This window comes from Pelodiscus sinensis, chromosome 2 (genome assembly GCF_049634645.1).
Source record: "Pelodiscus sinensis isolate JC-2024 chromosome 2, ASM4963464v1, whole genome shotgun sequence".
In the NCBI taxonomy this organism is placed as follows: domain Eukaryota; kingdom Metazoa; phylum Chordata; order Testudines; family Trionychidae; genus Pelodiscus; species Pelodiscus sinensis.
The window spans coordinates 100,394,513-100,422,035 of NC_134712.1; the positions used below are offsets into that span (position 1 = coordinate 100,394,513).

The 27,523-nt window shown below is 43.3% G+C and overlaps 1 protein-coding gene across 2 annotated transcripts in view; it reads left to right on the plus strand.

The window, feature by feature from the left end:
• Positions 1 to 27,523, plus strand: part of CTDP1 (CTD phosphatase subunit 1) — a 185,856-nt gene that overhangs the window by 80,013 nt on the left and 78,320 nt on the right. For both annotated transcript variants that reach the window (XM_075921112.1, XM_075921111.1), the window contains one exon: positions 13,247 to 13,412. In XM_075921112.1, coding sequence (XP_075777227.1) covers positions 13,247 to 13,412 — 166 coding nt within the window. The remainder of the gene's footprint in view (positions 1 to 13,246; positions 13,413 to 27,523) is intronic.

The following is a 27,523-nucleotide window of genomic DNA, read 5'->3' on the forward strand; positions in this document are numbered from 1 at the left end:
TGTGTTCGCTTTTTTTGTAGCAGTGTCACGCTGTTGACTCATGTTTAACTTGTGGTCCACTATGGCCCCTAAATCCCTTTCAGCAGTACTGCTTCCTAGACAATCACTTCCCATTCTGTGTGAAACTGATTGATTGTTCCTTCCTAAGTGGAATACTTTGCATTTGTCCTTATTTAATTTCATCCTATTTATCTCAGCCCATTTCTCTAGTTTGTCCAGATCTTTTTTGAATTTTGACCCTATCCTCCAAAGCACTTGCAAACCCTTTTCTCCAGACACAAATGTACAGTCCATGTAGTATGCCTGGTGAACCCTAGAAGGTACTGTGCAGAGAAACTTCCTGCTGCTTTTTTTAAGTCAACTGTTACTTGTGAAACACTTCGGAACTTCTGAAGGATTTGCCTTCCCACCTTATCAAATCCTTGATGTGCTTCAAGCACGAGTTCAAGTGAGGTCCCTATGGGTACTCCAGAGTTGTTGGGGACAGGTCATCCTGGAGCTGCAGATCAGAGGTTTTCATAGCAGTTGTCAGTTGGCTCACCTGAATTCAATATCAGCTCGAGCATACTTACCTCACCATCATGTCACAACTCTACAGGACTTGATTGGTATATTGTCCACAAGCCCGTCCACTACAGACTGTACTGGTCTCCAAATTAGGGTTATATGGCTGCAACTATATAGTTCAACATGTTCATCTGCTCCTCCATTCTCTCCAGTATTGGCTCACTTCAGTTTATATCCCATGCCACCACCCTTTGCACAAGTCAGTTGTTCCACGGATGTTCTCACCTCCCTTCAGTGGTGGAGATCCCTAGACAACCTCCTTGCTGAGATCCCTTTTCAACAATTCCAGCCTTCAGTGCAGATCACAACCGATGCTTTCCTATTGGGATGGGGTGCTCATCTACAACATCACGTGGCTCAAAGCAGCTGGTCACCAGAAGAGGTCAGATTGCACATCAGCCTTTTCTAGCTTAGAGCTATAAGGAATTCCTGTATCCATTTCACCCCCCACAACAGCCATTGAACAGTATGCATTCTTGCAGATGACATGACCACAATGATTTGTATAAATAGACAGGGGTTGCACCTTCCTGCTTTCGCCTGTGGAACTGGTGCATTCGACACCAGTCACACTCATAGCATCCTACCTACCTGTGATGAACAATATTATGGCAGATATCCTCAGCGGCAATTTTTCATCAGGATGCCATTCTACATACATTGAACATTCAGCAAGCTCTTGCTTTCTCCATTGGTAGAACGTGAGATTTTCGTAAGTCTCCACATCTTTTTGTTTCTGTTGCAGAATGCTCAAAAGGTATGCCTATATCTGTACAACGCTTCTCCGACTGGATATCATCAGGTATAATGAGATGCTGTGCTTTACAGAATAAGACTCTGCCAGTCCCCCAAAGAGCACATTCCACTCGTGCCACTGCAGGATACATGGCATTTCTTCATAATGTTGCCCTCAAGGACATTTACCAGGCAGACACTTAGTCATCCAATCATACTTTTACTAAACACTGTCACTCTACCTCAGTCACTGTCTATTACAGCATTGGCCACAGAAGTCCTATTGTTGGCTGCCAAGAAGTGACTCCAAAGCCCACTGTCCAGATTGGTCACTGCTTTGTAGTCACCAACAGTGGAGCACCCACAGGGATATCATTTGAAGAAGAAAATGAAGTTACTGCACAGGATGAGTAACGACTGTTCTTTGAGATGTGTCCCCCCATGGGTGCTCCATGACCCATCTTCCTCACCTCCAGTCCAAGTATATAGTTACTCAGGTGTAGATGAGAAACTGAGAGAAGGTCAGGCTGTGCATGCACATGAGGTACTAAGGGGAGAACGCCATGAGGCACCTATCATGCATGTGCAGCCCAACTGACAGCTGCTATGAAAAGCTCTGGACTGTGGCTCCAGGATGACCCATCACCAACAACAGTGGAGCACCCATGAGGACACACATCTCGAAGAACAGTTTTTGCTGCATGGGGTGAGTAACTTCTTTTTCTCATAAAGATAGCATTCCTGACCTGTGACCTATCAGCTTCTCAAGTTCATACTTCTTCATACTGAAGTTTCTGATAATAAAAGGAGCAAAATGTGAATCTCTCTCCAAGAGTTTATCTGATTCTGCTGCTCCTCTTACATGTCCTTTTGAAACATCACAGTTTTTTTCTTATTGCCAACTGTTTACTTTATGTGGTATCAACGGCCTGATGATATCTTAAATGAGTTTTCCACTAGAGATGTTTAATTTCAATTAATCACCTAATCGAGTAGTCAATATGGGCAGGTGGCCCTTGTACATTTCAAAGGGAGAGGAGCAGCAGTTCGAACCGGGGTGAACAGGACTGTTTCAATCCCTGCTTGTGCCGTTTCCCCACTGTTCTCTGCCTCTCCTGCCCCCCGAAGAGATGGTGCTAGGGGGAACCAACTTTTATGCTGGCTCCCCGCTTGCAGAGGAAGCGACTAGTTGTGTTCCTACTCAACTACCCGATAAGCATTTGCTTACATCCCTATTTTCCACATGTTAATACTGTAACAGGAATTGTGAATGTGTCATGGCAACAACATTAGATCCTTAGTAAAGTATCGTCTGTTTATTACTGAAAGCACATTATATTGCAAGAGTTCTAATTTTACTATCACAAATATATACTTCAATTTTTGATTGAAAAATATTAATAGGGGCTTATTTAAATACAAGCTGAACTGAAATAACTTGGAATTAATTATAACTTCTACCTTTAAGTATTTTGGGCTAGTTTGAATGGGCAGTCGTCTTTTGGATTCAACATCTTTTTTTAAATTTAGGTTAAATGGGTTAAAAAAACGTTTAAAGTAGAATACATTTAAAAAAAAGCCTACTCAAATTGGTACTGAAATAACTCAAGGTGGGGATTGCATCAAATTGACATACTTTAGTTCAGTTAGTGTAACGAGTTATAAGTTCTGATAGTATGGTCAGATCTGTACCAGACTTCTAAAATCTGCTTTTTGTACTGAGCAATTCAGTCTAAATATAATACAGAATTTCCTGACAGTAATAGTAGTTTAGAGGGAGGCTTTTTTTAAATTGTTGGTCAGGGTTGGTGATGGCAATTCAGTGGCCACTCTTTTTAACAGGGATTGGTTTTAATAAGTTATTTATTTTTTATGTATGTATGTTGGCAATTGGCATCTTAATAAAGATTTTTTTTAAGTAAATGTTAGGAGAGGAGTGTTAACTGTTCTTGAGATGAAATAATTAAATGTTGTCTGAAAACCATTGCAGATGGCATCCTGGACTTGAACAAAATAAACCGCAGTGAACACTAATAACACAGTAAAAGATAAGGACATATTTTTGTTAGAAAATGGGTATTATTTACATGTGAAAGGTAAAAGCAGCACTTTTTAAATGACATTAAGTAAGCTTACTGATGTGCAAACACTTACGGCTGAAATAAATATTGTGGAATTCATTTAAAAATGCATGTGCATATTTCTGTGTAAGGTTTTGATGCCAGACATCAAAATACTAAATGCATGGTAATTTTTATTTCATATTTACACCAGTGTGTTTAATAGAGTCTACATATACTGAGTGGAGAAGAGCAGTGAAAAACCCAGCTTTTACTTAGCATCTCTGTCTCTCAATTCACATAAATAAAATGACAACCTTGGAAGGTCATAAGTAAGCAGTCCCTCAAACTGTATGCAGATGCTTAACTTAATACAGGTAAATACTCCCAGTAATGTTAATGGGACCACACAATTGCATGAAGTGCATGTGCCTACAAGTTCTAAATTAACAAAATACATGCAGTTGTTAATGTCTAGCTTTTACAATTAGTGTTCATTGCTGTTCAAGTGACTATTTAGAATTGCTTTTAATGCTGCTTTGCCAACATTATTTCTCTTGCCATTGTTCTGAATGACTAGTATAGTTTAAGAATAGCATTAGGTTGGGTTTTTAATCCTTTCCTTAGCATCATTTTATTTGTTACACTGTTACCTCAACCAGTGTAGAAGGATGTAAGATATTTTTCATTTCAGCAGTGTGTTCATGCACCTTAGACATTAATACCCTAATGTGCATACAGGCAGTCCCCGGGTTACGTACAAGATAGGGACTATAGGTTTGTTCTTAAGTTGAATTTGTATGTAAGTCGGAACTGGCTCCAGATTCAGCCGCTGCTGCTGAAACTGACCAGGGGCTGACTACAGGAAGCTGGAGGCAGAATTGCCCTGCCCCCAGCTTCCTGGAATCAGCCACTGATCAGTTTCAACAGTGGCTGAATCTCGAGCCTGGGACAGAACAGCTGGGCTGCCAGGTAGATCCCTGCAAGACCAACCTGGGGTCCCGTGTCTCTGAGGCTTTTCCAGAGCAAAGCCTCAGAGGCACGGGAACCCTCCGCCTCCCCGGCTTTGCTCCAGGTGTCTCTGGTCTGCTGGAGACGGTCCCCAGCAGACCAGGGGCACCCGGAGCAGCTTTTTTCGCCCCGGAGGTCGAGGTGGCGGGACCGCTGCGCTCTGGGTGGTCCCGCTGCCTGCGAGCTCCGGGGCGAGAGAGCCCCGTTCGTAAGTGCGGATCTGACATAAGTCGGATCCACGTAAGTCGGGGACTGCCTGTACATGTAATAGGGCGCTTGCATGTGTTCAAAATTTTGTGCTCCCAGTTCTGAAAATATATTCCTGAAACGTAACTGAGCAGAATTCAATAAACACAGCTGAGATGCTCGAATTGGTATTTAATCTTTTATTCAATATGTTCCATGGAAACTGATTATTGTTTTTAATAAAATTAAAAATGTTGTCTTCATTACAAGCTTCTTAGAAGTGTCTCGTATTCTGTACTATTGTTTGGTGTGACATTAGTGATGTAAAACCTGTTATTGTTTACACGAACTAGTGTTCGGTTTAAAAGGCTGTCAACATTTCTCCAGTATTTTCAATGTCAAACAATCATTAGCAGCTACGTTCTTTTCTCCTCCTCCTCCTCCCCCCCCCCCCAGTAAGTTCAGGATCTGCTGTTATTACTATAAATATCATGGATTAGAACGTACATTCACTCTATACCTGCACTCTGTATAAATTCTACAAAACTCAGACTATTTTTTTGTATCCGTTCTCTGCAGATAGAAATTTAGGTCTTCAGCTGTATTTATTTCTGAATATCATCTCAGAATATAAGAAAGTGACTTCATGGTAATGCTTCAATTTTGGAAGTAGATGAAGCGACGCTATAATGCTAATATGGAAGGGCCCTCTATCGCCTCAGTTAGAGAGAGACCACTACATTTTATTGACTCTAAGATAAAATGCTTTCCCAGCTGCTATATATAATTAAATAAAGCCTAACTTCCTGCCAAGTCATATGCTTAAATTTTCAAACTGACTTGTATGCTTTTAGTTTTGGTTGCCTTTACCTTTTGGAAAGAGATTGATTATAAGATATGAATACCATCACACTCTTTCTGTTGGCTAGAGATTTTATTTAATGAAAAATAAGTGTTTTTGTATACTTTTTCAAAGATACATATTTAAATATTTGCCTTCTGACTTTTGTAATGAGACTACAAGCGGACTATTTTTCTAAGTATAAACAACATTCTCTAGTGTAGTTTCTTATCTAGATGGACTTTTTCAGATTGTATGTGGCAAAGGAAGAAATACTGAAAATTGACCCCTGAATTTGTAGTTGCACACTCTATAATAAATATATTGAGAACCCTGATGGACCCAACAAACCCTTAGGTCCTGTTGAAAATCCCAGTTTATGTGAAGGAATACAAAATATGAGAATGTAAGAGGAAAGAGGGATCATTTCTACTGTATTGCTGTATTTTCCATATTTTATATTGATAGGCAAATAGTATTCACATGGCAGGAGATTGCAGTGCCATATTAATCACATCTCACCAAGGAATCAGAGACTTCTTCCACTTTGAAATTAGGGCAAATTATTTTTATAGCTTTGGAAAATGAGTGTCCTTTCTCAGAGTATTCAGCTGAGGTGGTGATGCTGCTTCTTATTAAATTAGTTTTCCATGTTTAAACAGTCAAATTAGTTGAAGTCCACCTGGCTTTCATATTATGTGGCCTTTGTAGTAAGAACCTAGATAAAGATATAAAAATCTTGACGTCTAGATGGCTTTCCTCAGAAGGTATTGTAGATGTTTACATTATAGATGTTTAATTTAAAGTTAATAAAAAAGTAGGTCTTGATCTTGCAAACACTTGTCCATGTACTGTACTCAGTAGACTCATGAGTATTCCCATTGAAGTCAAGCATATGCTTAAGTGTTTGCTCACTCCAGGGATGTGCCATTTTTGTATATCAGAGCGCACCAAGGAACAGTTGTGTTACATTGCTCTGGGTATTGAGGGCATATGATTAATTTCATAAATTTATAAAGCTTTCCAGAACACCATATTCATATCAGTGCCATGACTGGTGGTGACAATTTGAATTACTTAATGATTTGTCAGACTTTCAATGTTGTGTTCATCTGTGGTGAGCAATTCTTGGTGCTGTGGCTGACATTAAGCATTATATCCAGGACATACTCACTATTCCAAACTTCTGTTATGAATCCTTGAGCTCTTAATCTGGTTGGGCTGTGCTGGGGCTAATATAGCTTGTGCTGCAGGTCTAGTGTGACATAGAGAAGCCATAGGATTGGAAGCACAATGGTGGCTTAAAATACTTGCAGAACTGCTAAACATTTGACTCGCATGAAAGAGATTCCACAGCTCCTTGTTAGTGAGATTGCACCAAACCAAAAAAATAGAGAATTTAATTAAGAGCTGTGAAAATATCCTGTTGTTTTCTGTTGGTGCCTGTAACTCTCTAGTCCTGTCTTGATAAATGTCATCAAGCTTTTCCTTTTTGTATTTTGTGATTAAAACAGCAGTCCCCTTGTAATTACACAGGTGCTCAATCTGTGTTGACATTTCAGGTACTTTAAAACATTCCCTTCTAATTTCCTTGTGTAATTTATATATACTGATTAAATTAATGCAGTAGTAAAAAAAAAATCAGTAAAATTCTACTTGAGAATAAATATACATGCAAAAAAATCTTGGTAATCTCCAAAGCATGGACTAAAATCATTGAAAAGTTAGTAAATGCTGGTGACCATGTCGGAATTAGCTATTGAAAACCTTTTAAGATCTCTATTTATATTTTGGTCTCAAATGATTCAAACACCAGCTGCAGAAGGTATAGAGAGTTTACAGAGGATTTGAAATGTAAGAGTTTTTGGTATTGAAGATAAAATTATCAAGAGATTACATGTTAATAGAGTGGTCTTTTTTTTTTAACATTGACAGTATGGGATAACAAGATCTCTCCAGAAGCCATCTGCTTCATCTAGAGTGCAAAAGCTGCTCAGACAGAAGACAAGGAAGGAGGGACAAAATTGTATCAATTGGACAAGGCATATCATAAGTTAAATCTGTAGAACCCTGCGGTGGATACAAAATTTATATCTGCAAACATTGCCCCTGGATGTGGCTCTAAAGTGGAACTCCCTGGGTTTGCTAGGCTCTATACATTCATATTATGCTTTGAAAATAATTAGCTGTTTTTCAATAGCTGCTGTTAGAATTCAAAGCATTTCACAAATGTTAAGCTTTACAACACTATGGTTCTCTCCTGGGTTATAAATAGCAGTATCCATTCTTTTACATTTGAGGAAATTGAGGTCAGACTGAATGGTATATCTAAGTTACAAATTAGTAATGTCCAAGGCAGGTTTAGAATCCTAGTCTCTTGTCCTCAGGATCATATTTTACAAAGGAGATAATATCTTGCAAGGTTAAATATTTGTTTTGCAGTGCAGGGGTATGTGATTGTGCTTGCAAAGGCTTACTTTGGAAAACCTGAGGTGATTGTTGAGGGATAGAGAAGATGAAAGCTCTTCAAGACGCTACCTGACTTCTAAAAGGTGAAGGCATTGGAGCTTCTTGTGTAATAACTATAGTGTTCACTGATAACTTAAATGTTGTATATGTACAAATGAGCTGTAAGGGAAAGATATTCAAAGGCACAAATGTCAGATGCCTTACTTTAAATAGTATTTAGGGGTCTAATTTCCATTTGTGCCTACTGAAAATTGACCCCTGAATTTGTAGTTGCACACTCTATAATAAATATATTGAGAACCTCATCTCTGGGTTTTGTCTAGTTTATTTCATGTAATTATCCAGTGAATATAATTCTGCCTACCCTCTTTCTCCTTGCCATGTTTCTCAGCCTTAGAATGTTAACATTAGTAACCTAGGTGGCAGCAGGAGAAAACTATTGGACGAGGATGGGGTTGAGAGCTAGCTTTCTCTCTCAGCTATTGAATAAATATGTATTTTGGGGGAAAAGCATCAGTACACTGCATTGAAAATTCCCGCTAGTGCTACAGCAATACTTATTTTCACTTTTATGTCTGTGGAGTCAACATACGATTCCTTTGAGGTAGTGAAATGAAATACTTGGGCTACTAGAAATTCAGGTTGTTGAATCAACACAGTACTGTTAGAGTAGTGCGTGAGACCTTATAGCTGAGTTTCCCAGCATCTTCTCTAGTTTATCTGCTAGCCCAGCTCATCTCTCATGCCAGTGTAAAATTGAGAGTAACTCTATTGAAGACAATGTAGTTACTCTTCTCATACTGGATTTATACTGCTGTATTGCGAACATAGTATAAAGTTTTTAATTCAGAACCAGGTAAAAGGGTATATTTCTTCTGCACTTGAATTATCCAGGACAATCACTTATTTATTGATGTATTGACAGCATTGCATTGCTCTCAAAATTTGTCAGTATAAGGGGTTTTTGGGGAGGAAGGGGGTGGAAATACAACTTGAAACACTTACAAGTTTGGATAGTTGGGCAGCCTGGAGACAGAACAGAGCTACAGAAATCAAATAAAACAACCAATGGTCTAGTAGCACTTTATAGACTAACAAAACATGTAGATGGTATCATGAGCTTTCGTGGGCACAGCCCACTTCTTCAGATGATGGGAGGAACAGGTTAATTTGTCAATCCTGCTTTAAAAACAAAATCACAGTAATAACCAAAAGCATCTAAACTGCTGTATATACTCGTTCATAAGTCAACTTTTTTGGGGGAAAAAAGTACCGCTGTGAGGAGTGGGAGTCATTTTATGAGTGTACTGAAGGACTTGCTAGCTGCTTACAGGAGTCTCTCAGCTGTCAGACTTTTAACTGAAAACACTTGACTGATAGCACTTCATATTTTAACACTGAGCAGGATGAAGGATTTTCTGGCTGCCAGGAAGTGTTAAAGGCTCACTGTTAGTGTTAAGTGATAAAAGCTTAGCTTAGAGCCTGCTGACCATGAAGCACTGGTATTGGAAGTCTCTACTCTGGATTCAGTTTATAAATGGGTCAGTGACGTTTTTAACCATTTTTTTCTCTGTAAATTTGGGTGGTCGACTTATAAACAACTGGGTCTATGTTTGAATATATATGGTAATTAATTATTTTGTGTGTGTAAATTTAAAAAAACTTTTGGTGGGCCAAAACTAACAGTTAGCTCAGGTTGACATTGTATTTCCGCCCCACCTTGCTTTAAGGCAGGGTTGCTCGACTTTGGAAGCCCCAAGGGCCACGATGATACTCACAGCACATACCGAGGGCCGCAACTTAAGTGTGGTTGCATATACATGCAAATATATGTGCAAATATATGCAAGTAGCTTCTTTCACACTGACGGGCATGCATACAAAGGTTAAGGCAAGATTACACAATATGCAGGCCCCATTTAAGTCAGTTCTGCTGTTATTAATAAAATGCAATATTTCCCCATTTCCACCCATATGACAGCACTTTTAATGAGCAATGATAGTCCAGGAATTTAACTACTAAAACCCTTATCAACAGGAGACCATTATATAGACTTCGTTTTTGTTTTGGCTCCCACCTGCGGGCTGTGTGAAGCCCGCGGGCCGTGTGTTGAGTAGCCCTGCTCTACGGTAAAATGGTTTTATACAGTTTTTCTGTTTCAATCAGTATATAATACTGAAGCAGAGTATAAGTGGTAATAAACTCATGTCACTTTTTAACATCTTGACTCTCTTTAAAACACACAGTGGATCTGAGTTGGTGTACAGAGTTGGTGGTGGACTTTGCCAGTATGCTTCAGCCCTGTAGCACTGAGATCTGCACCTGTTAACAAACAATTCTCCAATTCACAGACTTCAGTGTACCCTATTACAGCCGTTGCCTCAGGGAGTGTAGCACTAGTACATGGCTTTCTTTTGCTGTTTTAAGAACTCTGTTTTAATATATAGTCTGGGGTTGTTAGCAACACATTTCTGTAATACACAAACAATACCAATTTGTACTTGTTGGAGACTGAGAGGGACAAATAGCCATGGAGTTGGATACAATCTCTGTCTCCTCTGTGAAGAGCTGTCCTGTCAATAGGACAGTTAAGGGCAACCGTCCCGGGCCACCAAGGTTGCAGCCTCAATTGCCCAATGGCCAGGACTTGTGAGGCCCATGGTGTCCTGGGGAGTTACTTGGGAGGGCCTGGCATAGGGCAGCAACAGGAGTTGGGCTCCACTGTACTCATTGCAGTGTCAGGAAGCAGAGTTCGGTGTGCTGGAAGGCAGAGAACCAGAGCAGACTTGGGTTGCTCCAGCTCCTATCTCTGTGATGAGTGCGCAAGGGGGGGCTGACTTGCAGCAGCCATGCCAGGTCCTCAAGTAATCCTCCTCACGAAGCTTGGGGGAGGAGATTTTGGGCAAGGGATGTAATGGGGGCGGAGTAGGAAGTGGGCAGGGCTTAGGAAAGGGGAGGTGGGGGGATCAGAGTGGAGCAGAGGTGGGATCTGGGGAAGGTTGTCCCCCTATGGATGGCATTGTCTCTGGGATAAGGTGAGGTACCTTATATTGACATCTTCCCATGCTATCAGTGTAGTTGAATAAATACATTCTACCTTCCAGGATTGTCAAACATTTCACATTGACTAAATTTACAAAAACAACATTGATTTCTTGTTCAGACGAGTCAACATACAGGAAAATAAGATTTTAAAAGCACAAACTCCCAGTATTATCCGTGATGTAACTCAGGGGTACAGAACCTTTTTTGGGTCAGGGGCTTCTGGCCCACAGAAAAATCTGTCAGGGGCCATGCACAAGTGAAAAGCAAAAAAAACCCCAAAAGAAGAAAAAACAAACCCTTGCTGATCTGACCCCCTACTGAGAAGAAAGACACTCCTCACATTCCCCACGCATACTAGAGCCCGGAGGGGGCTAGGCTAGTAGATTTTGTGTGCTCCAGTCTTGCTGCGGGGCGGTGATGGTGCTGGAGCACTAGTGCAGGCTCCCAAATGCTGGGGAGGAGACCTTGAGAAATGGGGGCCGGATTCAGGCAAGCTGGCAGCTGCATCCGGCTCCTGAGTCTTAGGTTCCCCAGCCCTGATGTAGATGAAAGTATCTCCAAATCCTTCTGTGGTCTCCAGTGTTGTAATAAGACATCTCTGTCGTAGACAGAATAAATCACATTATTTATCAGCATTAGAGAGCAATGTGAAGTTTACCTTATTTTGACACACAAGCAAAAATGATTGGGGGAGGGAGGGATAGCTCAGTGGTTTGAGCATTGGCCTGCTAAATCCAGGGTTGTGAGTTCAATCCTTGTGGAGGCCATTTAGGGATTTGGGGCAAATATTTGTCAGGGATGGTACTTGGTCCTGCTGTGAAGGCAGGGGACTGGACTCAATGACCTTTCAAGGTCCCTTCCAGTTCTAGGAGATAGGCAATCTCCATTAATTTATTTATTTATTGCCATTGCTAGTCTATGGCCTCATGGTCAAAAATAAATGTTTATAACATTATACTTAACCGGTATCCCTCCTCTTTTCCTCTTTTTTTTTAAAAGCTCCTGGCCCATCAACAATCAATCTACTTTTAATTGTTACTTTCTGTCCTTTAATCTATGTATTTACAATATTAGTGTTTTAATGAAAGTGTGTGCATGGTTTCTTAGAGATCTTACAGATGTAGAATAGCTGTTATCCTTAACGTAATGAACATTTTCTCAGAATGCTAGGGAGGAAGGTCTTATCTTTGCTGGGGAGGATAGGTCTTATCCTATCTAGAAATCTTTACCAGCAAAAGTTCCACTAGTCTAGCACTACCTACAAAACTATTTTGAACATTGTGTTAGCAGCTGGCTGCTTATGCTATACTTGATCCACACATCTTCGGATTGTATTGGTAAAAGACGTGACACTGTGGATAAGCATTCCAGTTCCTTGACAAGCTTTCTATATTTATAACTAGAAGACTTACTCAGCACTGCCTGGCTCCTTCTGGCAGGGGGCTGGCAGGGAGGAGGGAGTGCAGGAATCGGCAGGGCCTTGGAGATATGGGAGGCAATGCAGGAGTCTTTGGGAATACAAGACCGAGGATTGGGGGCTGAGGAGGGTCCCACCCAGTATGGGCCTTTTCTCTCTGCTAGCCCACCCTTTGGCCACTGGGGTTTTTCTCTTCTCCCCTTTCCTCCACCCTCTGAGCATTACAGACAAGGCCCAGAAAGGGAGGAAAGGTTTGGGGTAGGAGGGCTACTTAACTAGTGTGCTGGCAGGCAGGATGGTGGTGGCCCAACCCTGCTGAACACTCCCTTAGTGGTACAGCTGCCCCCAGTGGGATGCTCTGCAAGATAGCGGTCTCCTGCAGGCTCGCTGCTCCCAGTGCCCACTGTGTATAGCGTCCATCCAAACAGCCCCAGCCCCAATCTCCCTCTTTTTCCATGTTATGGAAAACTGTCCCTTTCCTGGCATTTCCAGTTTGGAACAACCAAACCCTGACCTTGCTTTAAGTTTGGAGAAGAGGAAACTGCACATCAGATTTGGTGGTCGTAGCTCTTACCGTTTAGGAGTTTTTGAACAAATGGACTGGAAGACACATAGACAAACTCATAAACTTCTAAACATATAGATTTTTTAAAATTGGTATAGACAATTACTAATATGCAGGTTTTTGTGGGGGAGGGAGGGGAGAATAGTACAGTGAGAGGCGATGTGGTAATGAATTTTTCCAATTCCAGATACATTGGATTATTCCAGTTATTCAAAGGAGGGCAAGCTGTGCTTAAGTGAAGCTGTAGCTCTTCCATAACCATACACTTCATGTTGAATCTGATTCAGTTCTATGGAAATTGTACTTCAAATTGATTTTTTTTCTCACGTGGGACCTGTGAAATTTTTCAGAGTTGTTCAACCACATCAGCAGCAGCTGTTTGATGAAGAGGAGTTACCAGCAAGTGAAAATGAAGATCAACCTGGTCCATCCAAACGGAAACGCCAGCCAAGTATGTCCGAGACAATGCCACTGTACACACTATGTAAAGAGGATTTAGAGAGTATGGATAAAGAGGTGAGCTAAACTAATTGTCAGGATTCTAACAGTATTATTGTATTAGTCAGTTACACATGATAGTATTCTATTAAACTACGTACATACGTGAAATTACTTGCATGTTACTGAGTGCGTGTAACTATTGATGGGAGGGGAAGCCAAGATACAGTAACTTAAAACTAAAATATTTTAATTGACCTAGAAATACATTTCATTACACAGTTGTGTGCTACAAAAAGTTTTAACCTAAGATCATGTAAATACTTTCATGGAAGTAGACCTATAAAGTAGTTCAAATCGACATAATTTTGGTACAACAGAAAATGTGCATGAATGTTATGTAAACTATTAAATATTGTCACACTAAATTTCATATAAATGAGGACCTAAAATCTCTTAAGATTACCAATTACAAAACCAATCCATCTGTTAGTGTGTGACATTCAAAAGGAACCATAGTTTACTTTTCAGCTTCACGTAACTGGCGTTCAGTAATACATGCATTATATGCCTGAGGAAAAAGAAACAGCTGTTTTATGGAGAGTTGTATATGTGGATTGATTCTTCTATTATGGTAAAGGTGACTTCTAGAATTTGAAATCTAGCCTATGTTTACAGTGAGAAGGTTTGATGACAAAAGTGCTGTTGACATACAAAAGTCACCAAAAGTGAAAAATGGTCAACCAGTTTTTCTGCCTCCCATTGTCGACATTCCGCAGCCATGTTACTAGCACCCTGTTGACAGAGCAAAGCAATGTGACTAAACATCTCACAATGCAGTGTTGTGGGAAGGCAAAGCTGATCCCTGCTCTTCTTGGGATTTCCTTGTAGCTCTGTGTGCTCTCTGTGCTGAGGAATATCAAAGCTGCACAACAGACTCTTCAGCCCTCCCACTGCAGCAGCAGTCCATCTGCCGCTGTGTTCGTAATTCAGGGCAGAACAGAAGCAGTCCAATTATTTGTTCTTTGTTCCCTAAACAGAGCAGCTCACTCAGTTGTCCAATATTTCCCGGAATTTTGAAAGGGGAGGGTCTGTTAGCTTGAAACAGTTAGATCTGTGATTTTACTGGTCAGAAGATGGGCGGTCTGCAGTTTCCTCCCCCCTTCAGATCCATCATTGGTGTTTGGTGTAGTTGAGACGTAGGCAGATTAGATAAAACAATAAGATTTTTATTACATAACACAAATAAACAAACTAGGACTCCCTGCAACATCATAACAATGGATTGGACATTAGCACAGATATTAATATAGGGGATGAACCCCAGAGCCAGGACTCTTACACTAGGGAAACAAGACAATAGGGAAGGACTATACCATGTCCTGTAGACACAGGGAGGACACAGGAATGCCAGGAACTGGATTCCAAGGAGCTCTGGAACAGGTAAGTAGACTTCCCTCGATCTTCTGTCTTCTTTCTTCCGTTCTTGACATGCTGTCCTGAATGTGGTATGTGAACACTCCCTATATAGGATTTCTTCTAGATGTTACCTCCCCTGGCTCTAGCTCTCAGCAAGGCTGGCTCACTGTGGGAGGTCTCTGTGCCCCACTGAGATGATCTGCTTGCACAGCATCCAGAGACACAGAGCACTGTCAGAGTGACAGACACTTCCCTATATACTTTCCAGTTGCTGGCCACTCCGAGTTCCCAACTTTTACTCTAGCATGGAGAAGAAGGGGACACCAGGGAGGAGGCCAGGTTGTCCTTTTGCCAATTCAAGATGGAGATGCAACCATATGAATCAAACATGTATTTAACCCATTTCTTTCCAACAGGGCACATGCCTGCAGGGCAGCAGAGATCACAAAACACTTAAGCACAGCCATCAGGGCAGGCATTGTTGGATACTGGTGGAAGTCAGTTGTCTCAACAAAACAAACAGCAGAGTCCATTCTGGCTCTTTGTCAGCAATAAAGGAAGGAACAAAAGCCTCTCACAGGGCTGGAAGTTTTTTGTCACCAAAACTGGGTGGTTTTTCTCCACAAGAGTCACGTTGCAGTGTAAGCACTTACTGCTTTGTCCCCAAAAGGCAATTTTTAATGACAAAACATGCCAATGTAGACAAAACCCTAGTCATTGATGTACGGGGGTAATCCTTTGAAAATAGGATCATATTAAATGCCAGCTACAGAGATCTTTTTAAAAATAGCAATATCTTGTTTTATTCTTGATGATTATTGTAAAATTCTAGGTTTACTTGTATATCTGATGTCTATTTAGATGCTATAATATATATATTCTAAGTTGAATTTACACCTTTTTTAAAAATGCCACGTAAAATAATGAGTATTAAATGGTAAAATATTTAGCTCAAATGCAAAAAATAAGGCAACTTCATGTAAGGTAGTACGGCAATGTTAATTACAATGTAATGAAAGTGAACAGTTAAAAACTGAATGTGTCATCTGAGGGTATTGTCAGAAGTTAAGATATCAATACCTGCACAAAAGATGTGTATTCATTTAAATGTACTGAGAATAATATCTCCTTTTAATTTAGGATTTCCCAGCTCTTTGTTTTGAATCACATATCAAACATAGACTAGCAGTATATTTTTTTAAACATTATTTGGGATGGGTCTTGTTTGTAACTCCATCTGGTCTTTGAGTATTCAGAATGCTTTCTTAGAGATTGTTATATTTTCCATGCAGCTTGGTCAAGAGTCTGCATTTTCCTTTGCATGCTTGAATGAAGAGTATAATGAACAATCTCATTTACATCACACTTGTTTGCAGGTTCTCACAAATGATCAATTATTTATAGTACCTATGGTCCCTAGTTAAAGACCTGGACTGCATAGTCCTAGATGCTGTACTCTTATATTTATAAGAAGCACATGAGATCTTTTTCAGGGGGATAAGGCAACACGCTGCATTTATTAATAATATAACACAGTAACATATGCATTTACTTTCATACACATACGTACGTACATACATATGTGTGTATGTACGTACGTACGTGCGTCCTGCTGGTGGAATAATTTACCAGTCTGTTGCGCGGCCCAACCTATTGGCCAGATAGGTCAGGTGTGAGGAAGGAGCCAAGTCCTTGTCAGTCCAGACTGATGCTCCTCTTGGTCTTAGCAGGACAGAACCTGAAGAACCATAAAAGACACCCCTTCTTTTATAGGATTTTCCTTCTGTGCAAGTCTATGCATTTTGCTTTGTCAGGCCGTAATTAGTCATTCAGCATCACAATCAATCTTCCTATGACATACGCTTATTGGGAAGAAGTTGCTCTCACAGTCATCTGATATTGGTATTCTGATGACCTCTTCTGAGTGTCGTCTTTCTGGCAAAAGTTGTGATTGGTTTCCTATCAAGGGGTCCTTGCCACTGACTTCAGGGTTTGTCAGTCTGCCCCGGGCCAATTTCCGTCTTCAAAGTGTTCAGCTTAATTGATGACTCGTTTGGTGTCTGACTGAGTTCTCTGTTCCTCCTCTGACCATTTGGGCATGCAGTAACCTTCACACTTATCTTTTCTCAAACATCCTTTCTCTGATTCACACAAACAATACATTTAGCATAATTGCAGCGTGGGACAGAAGAGAGTACTTCTAATCACAAGGTTATAAGGTTTTTCAATATGCTAACTTCTTTCTCTCTATTACAACGCATTAGCTAACACTAGCATTACTATGCATTACAGTGTTCCATCTCTGCACTTCACTATGCTAACATCAAACAGAGCTGGAGCTAAGTTAATAAAGCTGCCTGGCCTGTCTGAGGCCTACATCTTGCATTTAAGTTTAAGCCAAACCTTTTTGCTATCACATTTTACGTTCTTTAGCACAAGAACAGTCATTTTACTGTGCTTACAATGTAGCACTGGAATTGGAATTTTGTAACTAATAAGTCAGTTATAATAAATGTAAGTGTAACACAAGAGATGACAGATACCGAGATATGGTGAAGGGAGGTGGGGGGGAGGGAGAGAGACTATAGTTTCATTGGTCAGCCAGGTACATCACTAGTCTAGCTATTGAGCTTTTTTGTAGGCACCACAGCAAAAAAAGATTGTTTGGGTTTACATTTTTGAATGAGAATAATGCATTAGTTTTGCAAGTATCTATAGGGAGTTCCTTCCAACCATTTTGGAAAATGTAACAAGTGCAAGGTGGAGGCAGGCATCATAGGTGGAAGTAGACATGAAAGAGAGATGATAGGGGGGATAGGGATAGGCTATAAAGAGCCTTGAAAGTGAAGTAGCTTACTTTGATACCTTAGGGTAGAATTTTATTTTCAATCATTTCTCAGAAAAACTTTCTTGACTCATTACTTGGACCATCTCTGAAGTGACTCTTCTAAATGCTCTGTTCACTCTTCACACTTCCATATTTTTACACGTGCAGAGTAAGGACTGAATGGTGATGGTGTGACAACAGCAAGCTGCTTTTAAGTGTGATAACTAGCTATTTTTCTGAATCTGGACAACCTTGCTTGCTTTCCTGCTTCTGTGCATGAGTTTGTCTTGTTTCATGTTTCTTCAGGTAACATGAAGAAGACTACAAGATGACATAATTTGCTAATCTTCAATTGCTTGAATTTTCCATAGTAACTTCATGATGAGGTTACTTGAATTGGCAATGCTGTGAAGAACAAATGTGATTCTGTGCAAAGCTTAAGCCTTTGTAAGGAAGTGTTGTCTCTTACCCAGTCCAAAGCAACCATTAATTTATTATTGTCACTTGTTCCTCCTTACCTATGCTTTTAATAGCTTGCCTATGCTTTTAATATTTCTGGTTAAGCCAGTTATGATATTTAAAGGTATTAGGAGTATAAAGCATCATCATTTCTGTTCTGACATTTTTTAGCAGAATTTGGAATAATAATTTTGTGGGGAGAACTGTAGGGAGAAGTACTGATTGTGCTGGAAGCATAATACAGAGGAGATTGGTCTAATGTTTCAGATAATGAACCAGATTCCTTCTATGATGGAAAGAATTTCGGAGTGCCCTGAGATGACAGAAATGCCTGTAATAACTGTGTTGTGTTAAATTGCAAAGATAAAAGTAACACACTAATGAAACATTGAAACTTTAAAGTTATCGTCTGTTCTTTTATTCTGAAATAGCTAAATTAATTCTAGTGTTCTGCTTGGTCATTTCTCAGAAAAACTTCATTTCTAGGTACATTTCAAACAATTGTGTGTTCTCTGCAGCTTTCTATTAGTTCTGGCTTCTCTTGTGGCACACATTACATTGAGAATATTTTCTCTTCAGTTGATTACTATGTATTATTGATAACTCATTCTGTTTGAAAAATATCTTTTCTGTAGTTTTTTGTTTAGACTTCCATTTCTTAAAAGCACTTCATAAAAGTGTTTAATTGCTTCTGAATATTCTGACTGAACTACAAGGTGTGAACGCTTGTATAGAAAAATATACGATTTAAGATTATAGAAACATCTGTTGAGATCAGTATTGCAATATTTTAAAGTATCACCAAGCAAACTCACTTTCTAAATTTGAGCATTAGAATAAAACAGATTTAGAATTTTTATGCTTGCTACCCATTGAATGAATCACTCAGTCCTTAATTTCAAAGTCCTATATGTGATTGGCCAAGCCACTTGAAGGTCCTCTTCATGCTGCCTGATCAAGCCCCTCCCACAACATCTTCATTTTATTTGAACAATGGAACAGTTTCAAGACTTAAAACTACAGTAAAACTCCAATTGTCCGGCATCCAGTGGTCCGGCACTCCCGATAGTCTGGCACCAATTGGAACCTGGAAGTGCTCTGGCCAGCCAGACAATTGGAGCTACTCTGCTTTGCTTCCCCAAGTTTGCTGCTGCCGCTGCTAAAACTGACCAGCGGAGGACTTGGGGAAGCGGCACGGAGCAGAGCAGCTGAGTTGCTGCCGGGTTGGTCTCTCAGCGCCGCCCCTCACCTCTCCCGCTCGGCGCCCAGCAGCACCCCAGCTGCTCTGCTCCACGCCGCTTCCCCAAGTCCGCCGCTGCAGCTGCTGAAACTGACAAGCGGCAGACTTGGAAGCTGCGGAGCAGAGCAGCTGGGGTGCTGCCAGGCACTGAGCAAGGGAGTGAGGAGCAGCACTGCGGGACCAACCGGGCAGCACCCCAGCTGCTCTGCCCACCACTTCCCCAAGTCCGCCACTCGTCAGTTTCAGCAGCGGTGGACTTGGGGAAGCCGTGGGGCAGAGCAGCTGGGGTGCTGCCCGGTTGGTCCTGCAGTGCCGCCCCTGAGAAATTTTCATCTGGTAAACCAGCTTTTTGGATGGAGTACTGGGGGGTTCAAATCAAGGCTATCCTGGGATACAAGTTTAATGATAGTCACTGCTGTGGCTCCATAATCCAAAGAATTTTTTCGACTTGAGCACTTTGTTATAACATGTTTTTTTCATACCATTGAATGTTCCTCTTTCCTGTTGTGTAGCGCCAACTCAAAGACCAAAAGAGTAGTTCAGTCTCCAGATACATACAGTCTTTGGCTTCTCTAAACAACATAAGTACCAGTTATTCAGGGGGTTTTCATTTGGAAATAAATTGAGACCACCATTCACACATAATTTGATCGGTGATGGAACTTGGCTTCACATTTGCCTGCAATGGTTTTTGCTTGGCTGTTTCCATCGAGATTTATCAGGCAACTGAAGGATAGCTTTCAGCCTCAGCAATCTTCTTCTGATTTTTACCCCTTAAAGCCACTTTTTAAAAAAAAAAAAGCCATATTTTGTTACCATGTTTATTCATAGCCCTCACGCTCACCTGTAAACAGTAGCTCTCATCATGAGGTTCAGACAAGTTTATATAATGAAAATTCATTTTTAAGTAAAATAAGCTATCAAAGCCAGGATTTTCCATCCCTTTCCATTATCAGCCTCCAGGGAAGCAATCCTTCCTAGTTGTTCTTTTGTCTCCTAGTATCAGCTGCAGAAGGTGACTTTGATATACTTCACTTCTCTTGCTGTCCAAGCTGAGTCATTCTGGGAAAAAATTCCCCACTTTCCACTCTGTAACCTGAGTGGTGATATCACAACTAGGGATGTAAGCAACTAGTCAACTATCTGATAAGCTTAAGCTTATCGGATAGTCGCGTAGTGACTGGACTAGTCACTCCTTCTCCTCCTTCCCCCGGCTGCTTCTAAGAGACAGCAAGGGGGGGAGCAGGAGCCAGTGCTGGGGGGGGAGCCATCTTAAAAACCGGTTCCCCCAGCACTGTCTCCATGGGGGGTAGGAGAGGCAGAGCCGCAGCAGAGGGGACTGGGTGTGAGCCAGGTATCAGCTGATTCCTGGCTCATGCCCAGTCCCCCCTGCTGTACTTCAGCCTTTTAAATATATTAAGAGCCTGGTGGCTCTTAATACATCGACTAGTCATTACTTGATTAAATGCAATTAGCATCCCTAATTTCACAACTATGCCAGACTGAAATGGGAGCAGAAGATAATCAAGCAGATGTTTAATCCATTTGTCAGCAGCCCTCTTTCAGAATTGTAGTTCAGAAGATAGCCTGGATGATATGGCTTATCAGATTTATAGGGAAGCCCAGTTATGGATTTTCTCCTGGAGGAAGGAGATGTCAAACTTCTACTTGGCTCCACTGTTTTCTCATTTATCAGAGCCCTCTGTGAAATTACCATATGCTGAATAACTGTGCAGCCTACCTGTTGGGTAAACCTTTCACTTCAAGTGCCTACTCATGTCCATTCCATATTTGGTGTGTGTCCTCATCACATGCACCAGTGTCAGAAGTTTTTCCCTCAGCCGCATCTTTAGGGGACTGGCTTTAGCAACCCATGGAGTGGCACCTCCATCATGTGTGACCATGTGTAGACCCAATTCTCCATCTTCTACCAAATTCAGTGGAGCTACACTAATTTACACCAGTGAAAAACTTAACCCATAATCTTCAAAACAATGCATCACGTAATATGCATTTTTATAGCCAAGTAGATTTAAGTATTTACAGTGATTCAGTTGAGTGAAACATTCTCTTAATATTTAATTCTTTCAAACAAGTATTTGTTCTTCTTCGGGTAGTCCCCGTGGGTGCTCCACTTCTGGTGTCGGGCTGGTCCCGGCGCCGCAAATCGGAGCTTTACAGAGCTGTGTGTGTGTGTGGTCGGGCAGCGCGCGTGCACTCTCGTTTCGCGCCTTTCATCTACCGCGCGCTGCCCGGCTCCCGCCAGTTCTTCTCATCCGCCTTGGGTCGCAGACGGAGCTTCCCCACTTTCTCTTCAAATTTCCCCGTTCTTCCCTTCGGCTGCTTGCCGTGGGGAAATTTCATAGTTTTAAATGTTAAAATACATAGCGCGTCTAGCCCCGTTGGCAGACGCGGTTTAAAAAAAAAAAAAAAAAAAGGAAAAGAGAAAGAAAAAACCGAGTAAGAGCAGTGCTACATATATAGTGTTGGCGTTTTTTTCTGTTGCCTGCTCCGGTTACCAAAAAAAAAAAAAAAAAAAAAAAAAGACAAAGGAAATAAAATTTAGATAAAGTAAACAGAAGGAAACTAACTCAGAGAAGCTGGGGACGCATACAAGCGGCTGCACTTAGCCGGCGGTAACGTTCAGTCCCCACAATTCAAAATGCCGGGCTCCCCCGGCTTCAAAAAATGTGAAGGCTGTGCTGAACCAATGCCGGTGTCAGATGGTCACTCGGCTTGCATTCGCTGCCTTGGGGAGACTCACATCCCCCAGAAGTGCTCCCACTGTGCCAGCCTAACGACTAGAGCCCGCAAGGAGCGGGAACGTCGCCTGAAGGAGATCCTGTTTGATAAGGCTCTCATGCCTTCCACTGCCTCAGGATCCTCTGCCTCGGACCCCACCACTGATAAGCGGAAGGCTCCTTCTGAGGCTTTGTCCTCATCAAAAAAGAGGAAAGCCTCTCCTGCTCACTCCCTGCCAGCTGCTCCGCAGTCGCGGGCAAGCGCAGGTGACAAGCCGGGCACTTCTCGTTCGAGGGTAACCCGTGCTCCGTCAGTGAATAAGCCGGCCGGCACTTCAGAGTCTCGTCAGCCCCCTGCTCGGGATCCTCACCCGGCACCGGGGCTTCTTAAAGAGACAGACGCAGCGGCTCCAGTTGTATCGGTGCCGGCTGCTGAAGGGCTTTTAACCACGGCCCCCCACAGGGAGCTGTCCTCAGCACCGGCAGGGGATCAGCGTGCCCATACTCAGATGTCTGCTTCACAGCCCTTAACCCTTCACTCTCCAGGCTCTACACAGCCAGCAGCATCAACACAAAGATCAAATGCCCAGGGAATCTCTCAGAGTACCTCGCCAAGGTCTCACCACGAGCCATCCCCTTACCGTTGTGCCTCTACGCACCACGCAAGAGACCATAGGCGTTATTACCACCGCAGTCTCTCATCTCGTCACTATTATGATAGAGAGCGTAGCTGTTCACACCAGAGATATTCCAGATCTCCTTCTCCTGCGAGACGCTCACGATCACCAACTCATTCATCTAGAAGTGCATATTACGTCAGGTATGACAGCACTAGATCTTCTAGACGCTTGTCCCCTGCAAGGTCTGGCCGGCACTATACCCATCGTTATAGACCGGACTATATTGAATCATCTCATCGCAGTCACTCTCGATCTCATCGCAGGTCTCCATGTTCCTGTAGGTCAGTTAGTCCACGCTCTGGCCGCTCGGAGATCTCCAAACGTTCTCCGCTACGACGCCCTGTATCTTCTCGTTCCCCCACGCATTGTTCACGAATGTCAGACCTAGAGGAAGGGCAACTCTCGGAAGCTGATCCGGATATGTCCCCTAATACCAGTTCACCACAGCCCTCTAGGGATGAACCGTTGTCTATGAGCGAGAAGTCACCACCGGACGATCTTAGGGAATTCCAAGACCTGTTTAAACGTGTGGCGCAATCCCAGGAAGTGCAGCTCACTGAATCTCAAGCTAAACAGCATAAGTTGTTTAAGAATCTGCACCCTAAACAACAGAGAAAGATTGCACTCCCGGTAGATGAAGCCATCTTAGAAGTGGCACAGGATATCTGGCAGACGCCAACGTCGATACCGCCCACTAATAAGAAAATTGATAAGAAGTATTTTGTCTCATCCAAAGGTCTGGATTTTCTTTTCAATCACCCCCAGCCGAATTCCCTGATAGTGGATGCGGTTCGTCACAAGAACAAAATGCCCCAATTTAAGAATTCCCTACCGGATAGGGAGACAAAGAAATTGGACCACTTTGGTCGGAAAGTTTACTCCTCCTCAACCTTGCTACTGAGGGTCGCCAATTATGCTGCTCTGCTATCGAACCATAACTTTGATAATTACTCTAAGTTACCGGAACTTATGCAGCACCTCCCTGACAGTAAGAAGTCTCTCCTTAGATCGGTTGTCCAGGAAGGTTTCACCGCATGTAGGACAGCCCTTCAGATAGCCGCGGACATTGCCGACACAGCCGCTCGAGCGATGGCAACAGGCATTGCGATGAGGAGAGCTTCCTGGCTATTGTCAGCGGGAGCCCCTAAGGAGTTGAACTCCAAAGTGGAAGATTTACCCTTTGATTGCCAGAAGTTGTTTGCTTCTACTACCGATGAGATCCTCCATTCTGGCAAGGACTCTCGTATGACCCTCCGTTCTCTGGGGATGTACACGTCACCTTTTAAACGCAGACGATACTACCCCTTCCAGAGGAGATATGATTTTTTCCCCTATAAGCAGCAGCAGCAGCATCAGCAACAGCAGCGTGGATCCGACCAGCCTAGATTCAGACAGCGCCCTCAGCGCAAACGTCAACAACAGAACCGCTCTGCTGCTCGGCCTTCCCAGAAGCAGCAGGTTTGACTCCCGTGCAGAGGACGCGAACATATCTCCACCGGTCAACACTCTAAAGCCTGCAATCACCACCACCACCTTATTCCACCACCGCCTGAGGCCATTTCTTCATCAATGGGCCACCATTACCTCGGACCGATGGGTCCTAGAGGTCATATCATCGGGCCTGACAATCCCGTTCGCATCAATCCCTCCTACCACTCCTCCCACCCCATCCCTTCTCAGGGACCCGTCTCATGGGGCCGCTCTTCGAGAAGAGGTTCTTCACCTACTCGAGATTGGAGCCATAGAGAGAGTACCCGACGAATTTCGAGGCAAAGGGTTCTACTCCAGGTATTTCCTGGTTCCCAAAAAGTCCGGCGGGTGGAGACCCATCCTCGATCTGAGGGGTCTCAACCGTTTTATCCGAAAGCAGCGCTTCAAAATGACCACCCTGGCCAAAATCATGCCAGCACTAAACAAAGGAGATTGGTTCGCAGTCCTGGATTTGCAAGACGCATATTTCCATGTAACGATTCACATAGCGCACAGGCGTTTTCTCAGATTCGTAGTGGGCGACGATCATTTTCAATACAGGGTCCTGCCTTTCGGCCTCATTTCGGCCCCAAGGGTGTTCTCCAAGACACTAGCGGTAGTGGCTGCCCATCTTCGAAGGATAGGAGTCGTTATCTTCCCCTACCTCGACGATTGCCTCATCAAGGCACGCACCCAGTTAGAGGCTCAGCACATGGTAGTCGCAACTCAGGAGTTGTTCGACTCCCTCGGCCTTATCGTGAACACTCAAAAATCACGCCCACTACCAACACAGATTTTAAACTTCATAGGAGCGCGTCTCGACTCCCAGTCGGAAAGAGTCCACCTTCCACTCGAGCGTTTTCAAGTAATGCAAGACCTGATAAAAACAGTCTTGCAAGCTCCAATGCTCCCGGTACGCGTGTGTCTACAGCTTCTGGGACATATGGCTTCCACAACAATCATAGTGCGCCATTCAAGACTACACCTCAGGTGTCTGCAGCATTGGCTAAGCACGGTTTACAAGCCTACGGACCACAGCATCCGCAAGACTGTGGTACTTCCAGTACATGTCAAGGACTCCCTAGTATGGTGGACGAATCACAAGAACATGCTGTCAGGAGTCCCCTTCCATGCACCACAACCGTCACGAGAGATAACCACAGACGCTTCTCTCATCGGCTGGGGTGCCCATATGGGCACAAAAACAGTTCAGGGTCGTTGGTCCACAATGGAGATGATGCTCCATATCAATCTTCTCGAGCTTCGGGCCGTGTTTCATGCCTGCAAACACTTCAAGGTATACATGAGAGGTACTGTCACCAGAATTCTCACGGACAATGTAGTGGCAATGTACTACATAAACAGACAGGGGGGTGCCCGATCCCGTTCACTTTGCGCAGAGGCGATCCGCCTCTGGAAATGGTGCATTCGAAACAACATCTCTATAGTCGCGTCATACTTACCGGGTGTGAGCAATACCACAGCGGATGCACTGAGCAGGTATTTCCCCCAGGACCACGAGTGGGTGATCCGCACAGATGTCATCTTAACTCTCTTCCATCAGTGGGGGTTTCCGGTGATAGATCTCTTCGCAACACATGCCAACGCGAAATGCACAGCTTACTGTTCCAGAGCGGGAGTGGGACCTCACTCTCTGGGAGACGCATTCCTCCTTCACTGGGGCACATCACTCTTGTATGCATTCCCCCCTGTTGTACTCATTCCCAGAGTACTCGAGAAGATTGTGATGGACAGGGCCCGAGTGATACTTATAGCCCCAGCATGGCCCAGGCAGCCATGGTACTCGACCCTTCGGCAGCTCTCTGTACGAGCACCGCGCCGACTACCTTGCCTACCGGACTTGCTGACACAACAGAGAGGCTCCCTGCGTCACCCAAAGCTGGATACTCTGCACCTCACTGCATGGATGGTACATGGTTCAGCGAGTCCGAGAATCTTTGTTCGGACCAGGTGAAGCGTGTTCTCCTGCACAGCAGGAGAGATTCCACCAGGAAAACTTACCTGTCAAAGTGGTCCAGATTTGTACGATGGTGTGCTCCTAAACTCCTGGATCCCTTGCTTTCGCCGATGCATGTATTATTGGACTATGTCCTCCAGCTGCAGGCAACCGGACTAGCCATTTCATCACTTAAGGTCCATATAGCGGCGATAGCTGCCTTTCACTACCCCGTTGAAGGCAAGTCAGTTTTTTCTCACCCCATGATGGCTAGATTTCTCAGAGGATTGGCTAACCTCAACCCACCACGGAGGCCTCCGCCACCTGCATGGAGTCTTGACCTGGTACTTGATGTCCTCACTAGGCCACCGTTTGAACCGTTGGCCACGGTACCACTACCGATGCTTACAATGAAGGTACTCTTTCTTCTGGCCATAACATCAGCACGCAGGGTGAGCGAGTTATCCGCACTAATGTCAACACCTCCCTATACAGTCTTCAACCCGGAATCAGTGATACTGAGGTCTCATCCAGCCTTTCTACCTAAAGTCTGTACGGAATTTCACATAAACGAACCAATCGTTCTGCCATGTTTCTACCCAAAACCGCATGCATCTCAGCGAGACGCTCTCCTGCATACGCTTGATGTCCGTAGAGCTCTGGCTTTCTATATAGACAGAACCCGTGCTTTACGTAAGACAGACCGCCTCTTCATTTCAACATCGGGGCCTTCTAGGGGCAAGTTCTTATCCGCCCAGCGCATTTCCAAACTGGTTGTCTCTTGTATTACGACGTGCTATACTATTCGTAAGAAGTCTCTCACCTCGCAACCTAGAGCTCACTCAACACGAGCAGTTGCTGCGTCTACAGCTTTCGTGAAAGGTGTCCCTCTTCGTGACATCTGCCGTGCTGCGACTTGGTCTTCAAATTCTACCTTCTCAAGACATTATGCAATTGTTCAGCACTTCGCCTCTGACTCAGCAGTAGCCTTGGCAGTGTTGCCTGCTGCTCAGAATACCGATTCCGAAACACACGTTTAGCCGAGATTACTGCTTCGGAGTCACCAGAAGTGGAGCACCCACGGGGACTACCCGAAGAAGAAAAGGAAGTTACTCACTTCGTGCAGTAACGATCGTTCTTCGAGGTGTGTCCCCGTGGGTGCTCCACGACCCGCCCTCCTCCCTGCTTCGGAATCTTGTCTTTCTGTCTTTCAGATAGGCGGTGAGACGAACTGGCGGGAGCCGGGCAGCGCGCGGTAGATGAAAGGCGCGAAACGAGAGTGCACGCGCGCTGCCCGACCACACACACACACAGCTCTGTAAAGCTCCGATTTGCGGCGCCGGGACCAGCCCGACACCAGAAGTGGAGCACCCACGGGGACACACCTCGAAGAACG